Below are 13,142 nucleotides of genomic sequence, written 5' to 3' on the forward strand. Positions count from 1 at the left end.
ATGTGATGTTATCAAATGTGAGTTGTCAATCAGAATTGTACATATAGCATGATTCTAATTATTTTTTGAGCACACCCATGAGAAAGTATAATAGTAGTTATTCTTGCTTTAATATTATAACATGTTTCAGTACTCATTATACTTATCTATTTGTCTATTGCAAGAAAGATTATACTTATCTATTTGTCTATTGCAAGAAAGTTTCTCGATGCCAATCTCGTTTAAGATAAGGAAATCGTTTGAGAAAACTCTTCAAGCCGTAAAAAAAAAATCTGGATGGTTTTAGGAGGTCATGATCGGGTTATGGCTCTAATGGCTATTGGCTACTATATCTACTTGTATGAATCATTGGTGATAACCAATTCGTTTTTCGGTTGGATTGTGGACTATAATATGAAAGAAGACAAGAGCAAGAACAATAGAATAATACACAAAGTAATGTTACAAACAACAGTTTCTGTTAGTGACTTGTAAACTTTATGAAAGTTTAGTACGAGTAAAGAATGCTAATATTATATATGAAGTAATGCTATTTATAAACGATGCTTGCATATAAATTGCTGTTTGTAAGCACTTTTTGCAAGTAACATAATCCCTATATATAATGTCGAAAATGTTTGACATTTAGCTCTTTTTTTGGTGTAGATTAAAATCAGAATTTTAGTAGATTTTGATTTAAAAAAATGACGAAATGTATAGTTGAAAAGTTGTGGATCCCATAAATTATTATGTGATTAAAATTAAAATTTGATTTTGATGTTTTAATTTTATTTTAATTAAAACCACACCAGACTTAATGTATCTTTTAAGTCATGTCAAGGAAACTCCATAGGGCAGCTTGATAGTGAGCTAGTGTTTTTCCACATTCAGTATGATAGTGATTAATTGCAATGAAAGTGAACTAGTGCCGAGTTAACTAGGGGTTAATTTCACTAATTGTCACTGAATTTCGGATTCAATGTACATTGACAACTAGACTTTAATTTGTCTCGAACATGACTAGATTTTATAAATATTCATTCAAACTAACGATATGGTTTGACATCCAATTCTTAACTACATATTCTTTGATAAAGTTATATACATCTTTTATATTATCCCGTTCAGAGGATAGATCTGTTGTCCCCATACTGTTCCCCCATAAAAGTCTTGATACCATTGGATAACATTTTTGATCTCATTCGCACGAGGATTTACAAAAAAAAAAGCTTGCCATCCGTGAAGCATATGCTTTGATTTACTAAGTTTTATGCCTCAAGATGGCTGAGTTGTTTACCCGTTTGTTTTGCCTTTTGCACTTCTGTATTCTTCTGAATTATTTTTGAGTCCATATTGAGCAACTGAAAGAGTTGGTAAATAACATTACCACAAATTGAAAGATGTACCATTTCAGCTTATTTACAGTGTTCAATTATATTTGAAAATTGCAAATAATAGGATCACTTCTCCGTGAATCTTATTTTGTACAAAACCCCATCTTATTTGCATGCGATTCTTCAATATAATCTTTGACGATTAAACTGGAGGAAGATGGCACACAAAACTTCAGAGAATCCACAATTCCTTCGAGAACACTTAAGCAACTATGGGGTATGATGCACAAGTTGCAACACCTGCAAAAAATTCATTTCCATCAGTTTATATACTGAACTTGAAGCTCCCTGGGTCGAATGAAGCTTACCAACATCTCACGTCCATAGATTATGTCTAAACATGTTTGCAGTTGATTAATCGGTTCTAACATTTAGCATGGTGCTACCAAGGGCGTCTAGACTTCTTTGGAACAAGTTAAATTGTGATATACCTCTAAGTACCCCTATAAGCTGCTCAGCCAAACATGACTAAGGGAGTCAGCCTTCTTTGAAACAAGATGATTTATGATCTGCAGAAAACTTACCGCACATGTTCTTTCCCATCTCCATTTTAAAGTAGCCATCGTCACCCCAGTCAGCGCCCCATGAGTTCTTAATCAGCCAATATGGAATACCGTTTTCAACTCCATAACCAATGGCAAGAACAGCATGATTCACATCCTGCACGAGACAACAAATGGGCGGTACCATTGAAATGTCTTTCAGAATGCAAAATGCATTGCATCTGTACTACATGCTAAGAATCATTGAAGACAGTTAAGCATATTTATTAAGTATTAGTGCAAGATGATATGTCAACCTACTCACTGACCAAGACCAGTAGCAAGTGGTTGGCTCGAGGATGCATAAACACAACGTACACTTGGCCTACAAAATACTTGTGTCTCCATTATGGACATTGGTCCAGATATCTGGCTCCCACAACTCACTCGTTTTCCAGATAGTGACGAGTGTAAATAATGCAACCAGAGGCGTAAGCTCCAATATTTGGGATTGGTAAGACCGTACACTATGAAAATTACCTAATTATCTTGTTTAAAATAAAAAATTCATCCTCAAAATTCTGTTTTAACAGATTTTTACTCAGTTACATTCGTATAATCTAAATTTCTTATATTAAAGAACTCACCATTGGATTGCTGCCACAGCTGGTGCTGGTGTAAACGCCCTCTTTGTAAAATCGAAAGCCAGTTACCACCTCAAATGCCACGCTTACTGGCCGAACAATTCCTACTGCATGTTTCAGTTCATCTTCAGCACCCTGTGATTTTACCAACATGTTAGTAAACAACCAAAAGCATCTCAGCTTGTGAAAATAGTTGTATTCTTGTCCTGTGCCTCATCTGATCTCAAACTGCAGTAGTTGGTGTAACTGCAGCACCGTAGAAAAAAACTAATTCAAGCACAAATCCACAATTACATTGACAGAAGGTGTTACAGGGCAAAAAAGGAAGCAAATCAGTATCTGAACTGCTAAATGTATTTTCAGTATTTTAGATCATGAACAAGTAGAATAAGCAAACATTCTTCTTCTATGGAAGCAACAGTGAACAAGTCATTTAGACACAACTACGTTACCATGCAATGGACACATCCAACAGAAATCTTGCTATTCATACTGGTGTGCTGGTTGAGACTCAATAAGATTCCTGATCTTACCAGGGTTATATTAACAGAGTCTAGGACCTTGACACCAACATTTTCAGATGAGTATTTGCACACCCCGTCCTTTCCAGTATATGGATATGTATCCTCAGTGTCAAGTCCACCATTGAACTTAATGTACTCAAAAGCTTGAGATGGCAGGCCACCATTGCAACCAAAGTTATTAAATGCTCTAGCACAGTCCACAAGTTGCTGTTCGGACAGAGAAATACCCTTCCCGAATGCCTGAGCATAAGCTGCCTCTAGGGCTCCAGTAGTGCTGTAAAGATGACATAACTCAGGAAGTATTAATGGGATTCTCATGTCTGCTTACAAGCATTATTAATAAGTCCCAATCTCCACGACATGAACCACACTCAATATTACCTGAATGTCCAGCAAGATCCGCAATGACCTTGGTTTTTGACTGGGCTAACTATTCCGGTTTCTCTCCAGTCTTTCTGCAATACACCAGAACAAAAATTGAAAACTATTAACAAGTGAAACGACTATTTTGATCAATTATCAGCTTCAATAATTAAAGATTGTCATACAAGCTTCATATCAAATTTTACCGCAAAAGGAATAAAATGGTCAGTGTTATTATCCATTTGCATCATTCTAAATCCAGATGTTCATAAAAGTTGCACATCAAAACCTAAGACAAATCAATCTGATTTAAGATTTATGCATCTTGTTGTTCAATATCCAAACTGCAAAGAAGTATGCATCGCAAAAGGGAGCACAGTCCAATCTGGAAAACTTGTTACAGTGTACTAAACTATAATCAGAATCTTTGTAATAATCGGTTTATAGTTTAAATGGATGGCAATCAAAGTGTAAGGATAGAAAATTTGGAAATTGTACAAATTACGCATTCCTGATATACTATGAACCAATAAACAATGCAGAAAAGCTGCAGTTACCGTTTCTGGAAGGACAACATCAGTGAGCTTGTGATTGTCCCTTGAGGTAGCAGAGCAGTTCTGAGCAGCTCCCAATTTATGCTTACGGAATTCATCCCAAGTTAAATCAGCAAATTCTGTCGATCAGCACACTCAATTATCAACCAAGGAAGCAGAAACTAACATCTTGATACTGTTTAATGGCCATTTACATTTATTTCATTAAGTAAGAATTAATTGCATGGACAAAAACTGATGGAAGAAGCTTCGATTTGGTTCGATTTGCGTGCTAGGATTGCAGCTAATCCAGTTAGCATACATATGGTGTTTCTCATGCCACATTTTGTTGAGGCATCAGGTTTTGAAAAGCATGGGATCCGTGAGCTAATGTAACTACTAAGTTTTTAACTGGAACATTACAACTAAAAAAGGAGTACTGCCCTATAATTTTACCGCAAAATTTGTTTTCTACAGAAGAAAATAACATAAATTCCTCTTACGGTTAAATTTAAAACAAAACCAAATATGTACAAAAGCCATAGCAGCTGCTTCTCTACATCTAATTCTTAATTTCTCCTTTCTTCAGACCAAGGTGGAAGGTTGTTAGTTGCTCTGGCTACAGTAGTTCTTTCAATTCATCTGTCGATTTTGTATGATTTCTGATATGTCAGTGGTCAATGGTGGTTCTAAAAAGGTTTAGCAAGTTGGATGCTATGCTGTTCTTATGCATGTATGTAGTTGTATTGGAAGCATATAAGGCGAGATCCGGATGGTTTTTGATGATGCATTTGTGTTAGGTGCCACAATATTAATAAATGAAAAAGGGACTATAAAAGGTAAAAGAACTAAAATTACAAAATCCTTTCGTGAAATTCTTAAAGTACATAAAAATTATTATAGTTTGCAAGTATCAACTCGTTATATAGTTTTTACAGGCATCGTTAATAAGAGCCATGAGGGATATAACATTGTATTATCAGTCCTTCTATGCAAATACCTTTAGGTTGTGTTTGCTACATTGAATTAGACCATGTAAGCAATTAAGTATAAAATTAGAGTAGATATACTATATAGATAGTATTAGAGTGGAGTAAGGTGAAATAATATAATTTGCATTATGCTTCTTAGGCTAACGGGATAACATAATAAAGAATAATGAGTTGAGTTTAAGCCAGATAAGAAAAATAGTGCAAAAACATTCTTTAAGTGAAAAAGTTATATCTACTATTCACCTTAATCCCCTCTAATACTGCCTACCTAGTAACGTATGAATGAGATGGATCTGTATATGTTCATTAATGGAGATATACAAGTGATTAAAATTCCAGGATAAAGAGAAAAGCATTACCATTTACAGCGAGAATGTAAGGAAGTCCCTTCTTGTTGTGTGATCTAATAATCCTCAAATTCTCTGAGAATATCTCGAACCTCTTCTGCATTTCGTCAGCGTCCTCGTACCTCTTCCCGTACCTTGAAAAAATATCCCATTAACAAAATAAACGTCAAGAAATCAAACTTTTTGTTTCAATTAGAGACCAAGAAATAATTGGTTCTATACCGCAACACTTGTGCTTATTCCGTTCGTTTATGCTGTCAATATCATGAATAAAAACTAGCAGAATATGCATTGGAGGAAGGATTTCTTGCTTATCCGTACTGGCTGATAGTTGGTAATTAGTGTCCTAGTTTAATTCATGTAGGATAAAGGTCCTTTACGAGCATATTCTGTTAGTTTTTATACACTGAATTGACTGTAAAATGAAAACTGAGTATCAAATTTATAACAAAAAATAGATGACTGACCAAATAAACACCCCTAACTGGGAAAATCTCGATTAATTGAACACACAGCCAAAATTTGAAAAATAAAATTAACTGACCTATGAGCAAATCGCGCAAAGGAGAGTGCGCGGCGGGAATTTCCGACGATTTGGAGAATGGAAGTTTCGAGGTCATGCAGGCCGTCAACGACTTGTCTGATCGGATTGTCATCGGCGAATGTGGGCGATCCTCCGGCGATACAACAGGCGATTAGAACTCCGACGACCAACAAATCATTGCGAGCCATTATTTATTTTTACCTACTGTGTAATCAGTTGTAGAAGACTGGTAAATTAGGTAGAGGAAGATGAAGACAGAGATGCTACACTAAACAAAATGTAGCGTGGCATTTATATTTGTACGTTAGCTTATCTTATCGCCGTTGGACTGGGCCCAATGTATGGTAAATGGACGAGCAAGATTGTTTAGGTTTTTGTCGTGTAGTTCAGTGAACAGAAGGAATGGGTCTTACGACTACACTGTTTATTTGTTATTCGTTGGGGATTGGCTAATAAACTTAGACAAGCTTGCCAATTCATTCGGAGTTACAAAATTTGTAGTAAAAGATTAAAATGTCTGGTCAAAATTATTAAAATAGTTAAAAGTAAATTATATGAATACTTGGTTCAATTCAGGGACGGATCCAAGATCGGATTACCAAATTTCAAATCGAACTACTACGCGAAAAAAAAATTACATATAAAAAACTAATTTTTTTACCAAAAAAAATAAAAAATACCTTAAAAAAAATTTCTTGGGCCTGAGTGGGGGGGGGGTGTGGGAGTACAGCCAAGCCCAACCCAGCCCCCGCAAATCCGTCTCTAGTTCAATTGTAACAAGAGAACTCACATATCCCACTAAATCTATTTCGAATTCCAATCAAATCAATACTCTTTTATTTCATGAATATTTCATCTCCTCCAACATTAAATCATCAAAATTTCTATTATATTTGTTCATATTTATCTTCAAACCTCAATACAAGCATATCGTTAACACTTATTAGAAATCAACATTTCAATATTTTTTATTAGTAAGAATATTTTCACTTTCTTTGGTTTCATTAGTTTGAGTTTCGTTTATAATTGTTAAATACTATGTTGGCATATTTTTTCGTGTTTAGATAAATAGATACAAATTATTAGATGTGTTCGCGAAATTTTGCACACACTTATTGAAAATGAAGTCTGGATTATGTATTATGTTAGGCAAAACAAATGGTATGTCAATCGACTGCCTTCCAGATAATAGCTTGATATTAAGTTCAACTTTGAATAGTGATACTTAGCAAACATTTTTTGAATTTGTGTTGAGATGCAGATATGGAGTACACATTGTTAGCCATTGGAATACAACTAGTGAACCCAGATATCAATTAGCAAGGTGAAAGGTAATATGCGACGAAAACAAAGAAGTAAAAGGCTCGCATAAAGATCTTAAACAATTTGTCAATTGCAGGTTGGTTATAGGCTGTCAATAAGTAGTACGTGAGCAAGTGAATAAAGCGTGAGTCAGTTAAAAAGAAACCAATAAGACGTCATTAACTAACGTAACGTGAATATGATCAAATTATTCCAATGCTTGGAGAAAAATCTATAAATAACGCATGATTGAAGAAAAATGCAAGTAATTCAAATATTTCCCTCTCAAATAACTATTTCCCATCTTGTTCTAGTTGAAGCATCTAAACTAGTAAATTTAGCAGGTGAAACTCATAGTTAAGTGAGATGATTTGTTGATTGTAATTTTTCATCAATAAAATCATTTGGTCCGATTTTTACCATCAACAAATTGGCATTGTCAGTGTAAACTGAGCAAAGTAAACCACAAGTTTGCCCACTAAAGTTTAGAAACCTCAAGGATCTGGAAGAATGAATGAAGTGGAAGCAGATCACTAAAAGTCGGAACAGGGAAATCCAGCAACAATTCCGTCAAAAGTGACATAAAATTAAAGAGAGAGTGGTAGGGAATACCGACAAGGTTACTAGTCGAAGTTTACCTCGTCTAAAGCCATCTTCAAGGGAAAGGAGTGCCCACTGCAAAACTATTCATAAAATGTCAAAAAACTAGAGATGTTGGAGGCGGAAAATGCGTATCTAAGTGCAAAATATGAGAAGCCAAAAACGAATTGGCAGTAAAAGGAAAATCGAGAAAAATTAGCGCATGATGCTAAATTTCGCCCCAAAATCAATCATGGATTGCGGGTGTTAAAAGCTTGTGGCGTTGCTCAGTAGGAAAGTGGAAAAAATCGCAGAATAGTAAATCCTCAGAGAACATAATAGCGAACCAAGAAAGCTCTCATGGTTGGAGGTTTAACAATTTGACGATAGTCATTTACACAAAAAGCCAGAAGTCCAATCCACCACGGAGAATGTAATGTAAAGTTACCAGCGGATTTCCTCATCAACAAATGAATCTCGAAATGGTACAGGAAACTGTGAACTTAAGTAACATCAGGCAAAAGGAAAGGATATCTATCAGAAGTTAATTTACACGATTTAAAGATGAGATGTTTGCTAGTGGGTTTGAGACAGATGAAGTAAAGGAAATACTGTGAAGTGGCCTACGACCAAGCACTCTCCTGTAGTATACGGTCCGCAAAAGGTATCCATTTTCTCTTTCCCAATTAATAGACCTTATATTTAACGAGATCCAGGTAAAAGATGTGCTGGAAAATAAAATGAGGATGCAAAAGCAGAGGGCGATAGGATAAAATCCTGTCAGGAAGACTAGAGGAAAAATAATGACATATGCATATGAACTGTCCAGATCACAATGCCATAGTTCCAAAGAATTTAAGGACCCAATATGCACTATTTTCATACCCTCTTCGACAAAATGTCGACGAGGCCTACCTACCACCTAACAAACAGATGTCAAAATTCTATAAAATTAATAGTATTGACCGTTATGATACGAATGAATGCTACGAAGTGCTAAAAATGGTGAAGAAGCAAAACAAGCAAAGAGTGCAACTATCACACCAAGAAGCTAAAGGCCCACATATATAATAAGGCAGGCAGGGTCATCTCACATGCTGGCCAAGGCTGAAAGTGCCCAACCTTCGCGAAAGGCGAGGTCTATTTTGCCAAAGAAACATGAGGACTGATTTTTACCCCAGAGGGAATTATTATCAAAAGGGGGACGTGACCACGTCCATTTATCTTTAGAAGTTATGACATCAATGTAATCGTGCACAAAATATACATGAATGAAAAAGAAATAGCTAGGGAAGGAAAAGTAATTCAAACCCCCAATTGTTAATAGGATAATACAATACAGTTTCATTTAGAAATAGGGTTGTTGGAATGAGAAATCAACAAATGAGAAAATTAACAAATGAGAAATAATGCATATGCAAAACGTATCAAATGAACGAATTCATACAACATAAGATAATAATATTTTATTAATAAAAATGCTAGAAAAGAGCAGTTTTATATAAATAAGGAATGAAATCTTGCAGTCGTAGTGAGACAAAGCAAGCAATCCTAATTAACCAGGGGCTAAAGATTCTTGGAGAAAGGATCATCTTGGTTAACATGAACTTTGCCCCCTAATGGCGTCTTGCTTTTGTGAAAGCGGGAAGACGAGTGTCAAGAGGCTCATTAATAGTCACATTCCCACTTGGGAGGATAGTCGGAGAGTTAAATTGGGAAAGAACAGTCAGAACGGATGGAGTGTCCAAACCCGTCACGGCCAGAGGATGAACATTAGAAGAGGAGCTGTCTCCAACATCATCTTCAGGAGCCTTAAAAAAATTCAGATTCCATTTACGGTGAAAGTCTTTGATAATGTTGAGCACCTTGTTTCTCCCATCCTCATAGCATTCTCAACTAATTTCGCCTTATGAGCAGTCGCTTTAAAAAGACTAGATTCTGTGACAGCCAACTCCGCCTCAACATTTTCTCAATTTACGACAAAGCATATCTATTTCATTCCTTGTGTATCATTTAGTTCCATAAGAGTAGCACATACTTAGACTTAGTCCTGTGGAACTCATCTTTAAGACATGAAGCATAGGCTCTATCCTAGTAACATAGGCTGCATGTTCACCCTTTACCGAGTCTAAATCTGAGGAAATCAACTTGACATCAACCACCAAGAAAGCCTCCTTCATCGCAAAAGCTTGAGCATCCTTACTCATCTCCTAATCCCTCACATTGCCAATATCCTTCAACTTTCTCTAGAGAGAACTGTACTTCTTCACCAGAGAGCCAGATTTCTTCTCCGAGCTAGCCACCTTTGAGGTGCAAAATTCATGGTCAAATTTCTAATATTGAGATAAGACTGTAGCTCGCTGAAAATGGGTGTCTATCACTTTTTCCCTCTCAGTAGGAGTAAGTTCCTCCACCAGCTTCTCCCAAGATGTGTTGGAATAGGCAAAAAAACCAGCCTTCGTTGTATGATAACCAGAGGAAGGAAATAATGATAGAGCCTCCACATCTAGTGAACCCTCACAACAAGAAAGGAATAGTGACTTCAAACATGGAGTGAGACCTTGAGATGAGTAGGAGCCTTTGGGATTGAGAATGGGCACAAGCCCATCTGCAGTTTCCCTTTTTTCTAGAATCTGTAGCTGGAATCGGAGAAGGAAAAAATGGAGAATCTATAGGCGAAGGCCCTAATGGTCCAACTCAAAGATATTCCACTAAATTTTTGTATTTTTTAACCAAATAGAAAATCAACACTTACTTTAAAAAAATATAAACTAACCAAATTATAATAGAAATAAGCAAAAATACATATCAACCAACAAAAATTTAAGAAATTATTCAATGAGTACTCTTCTAGTAACTTTGACAATCAATCTTTCCAAACAACTGAAAGTTTTCGCAATTATTTTTTTGATTGTCAATATCAAATCTACAGTAAATTATCTATTTTGATCATAATATCTATTTTATGGTCAAAATAAGTTTTTTTTATAAATATTTAAATTAGTAACAAATAAAAACACACGTAGAAATAAAAAAATTAATTACTTTCAAATTTAGAAAAATATGTAATGTCTCTATCTATTAAAATAAGTAGTTTACTTTTAGATCTAATCAATACAAATTATCTATAATAAAATTTACTTAATAATTATAAGTAAATTTTAGTCAAACATGCATTAAATAGAATATCTAATTTGACAATAAAATATTTACATTTTATGAATGCCATGAAAAGAGTAATTAATAATTGTAGTGTCTTTAATACAATTTGAATAATTGAGCATTGGAGTTGGATTGAAATTTAAACTATAGCTGGACTAATATTAATATTTTGGGCCAAAAGTCAACAATTCTTCTTAAAGCTAGGCTAATATTAATATTAATATTTGGGCTAATATTATTTATATGGGCTGGGGAGCATTGCTGGGCTCCGCCTCTGCTCGCGAGCCTCATCCATTTTTGGGTGAAAATACCACCTTGATCAGGAAAGGTTGGATCAACCCTGAAGATAATTCATTGATAGACGCAATTGTGTCGCAAGAGGTTGAGACCCATAAGGGGAAAAGAACACCTTCAGAGACCAATCTTTGAGTTGGGAACTTTCAACCTTAGATCTCCAAGAAATATTTTGAGAGTCACTCTAGGAAGACATGGTAGTAGAAGAAAACTACAAAGATGTTAGGAAATATGAGAGGCAAAGAAAACAAAGAAATAAACCTACTAAGAGATATAACATATATAATAGGTTCCATAAAGGAACGTAAATAATTAGATTGCAGGTATAGCTAAATTGCAGTCAGTCATATTGTACAAATAATCACAACCATCGAATATTAAGAGGCGCTTGATAAATGAATAAAAAATGATGGACTTGATTAAATGAGTTTGACAAGTGCATTAAATGCGTACAGGCCACTGACCTAGAAAAATGCAAAAAAGGCCTGCATTATATGAAAATAATTGCAGCAATCAAAACTTTTTGAATAATCCATTTCATTCACTACTAGCGAAGAAAAATATAGACAATCATGGGTTGTAATATATCAAAAGAAATAATAAGTTCTATAATTATTATAAATATTGAAACCAGACTTGAGAGACTATTTGTTAACCTTCGCAATAAAACCCACAAACTCAGATATCCATTGGTAAGGTGAAAAGTAATACGCGAGGGGAACAAAGACATAGAAGGCTCACATAAAGAATTCAAACCGATGGCAAATTATATGCAGCCACATGAATAAAGCGTAACTTTGGATTAAATCAGTTAAAAAGCAACCAATAATAAGTCACCACCTGACATAAAGCAAAAATGACAAAGCCACCCCAATGCCTGGAGGAAAATCTAAAAATACTCCCATGGTTGAAGAAAAAGGCATGTAATTCAAATATCTTCCTCTCAAATAGCTATTTCTCTCTTTTTCTAGTTGAAGCATCTAGACTGGCAAACTTAAAAGGTGAAACTCATAGTTATGTGAGAGGATTTGTTAATTGTATTTACATGTGATCTTCGATAGTAATTATTTCACAAATAAAATCATTTGATCTTATTATTACCATCAACAGACACTTCTCAATTATTGTTACTTTGGTGAGTTTGTAATGATTGACTAAGGTTGATCGACACGAAAATGGATTGAGAGTAATGGAGAAGGTATTGTAATACTTCGTGTATTTGAGAATATGTCATATACATGGGTATCTTTGGGACACTACAAAGATAGCTCGAGAGGACAATGTAATTATTTTGAAGACAAATGCTATACTTGGACCACCAAGATATTTCAAGATAATAAAGAGAAAGTTTCATTTAAAAATGAGGACCTCATTACTTTATCTACATGTAGACACGAAATAGATGGGAACTCCCAGGAGGGACCTACTTCACGATCTTACTATACGTTGCATGTGATTTCGTTAATAAAGATTTGCAAGTTGATCAATTGTTTGACACCAAAAAAATCATCAAGAAGTTGAGCACTTGATTGCATTGAAACATAACTTTGAATTGAAATTGAAGAAATTAAATAAAACTATGTGCACAATTGTTTGTATTTATGATAGTTGAAGCATGTGATTATTTTGTAGTTTGCCTTTATGCAATCAAAGACATGCTTTTGGATGGTTGTCACAATAATCATAGACAAGTAAGACCATGTGTTATTAGAAAATATATAATGCACAAGATTCAAGATCATGGACCAACTTACATATATACAGACATCATTCATGGCATTCATTTGAAGTTTGAGTGGTTACGAGTTATTAGAAAGCATAAAAGGCTGAATAATTTACTTTGGAGGATTTAATAAGTTCAATCAAAAAGAACTATTGTCATAATATGGAAGGAACTAATCATATGTCTGCATTTTTTATTAAGATTGATGCTGAACTTTATAGCTATAACAAACCAATACCAGCAATTCTAGAGATACCTTCCAAGGATCATCCTTATGATC

General features: G+C 34.8%; 1 protein-coding gene across 2 annotated transcripts; it reads right to left on the reverse strand.

Annotated features, from left to right (window-relative positions):
- Nucleotides 1-1,335: 1,335 nt before the first annotated feature.
- On the reverse strand, nt 1,336-8,265 carry LOC111368619 (cysteine proteinase 3-like). Of its 2 annotated transcripts, XM_022989972.1 has the most exons (9): nt 7,717-8,265; nt 5,803-6,006; nt 5,271-5,392; nt 3,944-4,059; nt 3,405-3,478; nt 3,033-3,297; nt 2,503-2,634; nt 1,898-2,033; nt 1,336-1,613 (listed from the first exon to the last, which is right to left on the reverse strand). In XM_022989972.1, exons 2-9 carry the CDS (start codon nt 5,988-5,990, stop codon nt 1,576-1,578), a joined length of 1,071 nt encoding a protein of 356 aa, XP_022845740.1. In that variant the 5' UTR covers nt 5,991-6,006; nt 7,717-8,265; the 3' UTR covers nt 1,336-1,575. The 2 variants fall into 2 exon arrangements, with proteins under 2 accessions (XP_022845740.1, XP_022845739.1); XM_022989971.1 differs by lacking the exon at nt 7,717-8,265 and having other exon boundaries at nt 5,803-6,080.
- Between the last annotated feature and the right edge of the window lie 4,877 nt (nt 8,266-13,142).

This window comes from Olea europaea, chromosome 19, assembly GCF_002742605.1.
Source record: "Olea europaea var. sylvestris chromosome 19, O_europaea_v1, whole genome shotgun sequence".
In the NCBI taxonomy this organism is placed as follows: Eukaryota; Viridiplantae; Streptophyta; class Magnoliopsida; order Lamiales; family Oleaceae; genus Olea; species Olea europaea.

Coding starts and splice junctions, on each gene's coding strand:
- LOC111368619 (XM_022989972.1), bottom strand. CDS start 5,990: ATGGCTCGCAATGATTTGTTGGTCGTCGGAGTTCTAATCGCCTGTTGT. Junction 4,060..5,270: donor TTACATTCTCGCTGTAAATG/GTAATGCTTTTC, acceptor GCTGATCGACAG/AATTTGCTGATTTAACTTGG. Junction 2,635..3,032: donor ACTCTGTTAATATAACCCTG/GTAAGATCAGGA, acceptor GTAAAATCACAG/GGTGCTGAAGATGAACTGAA.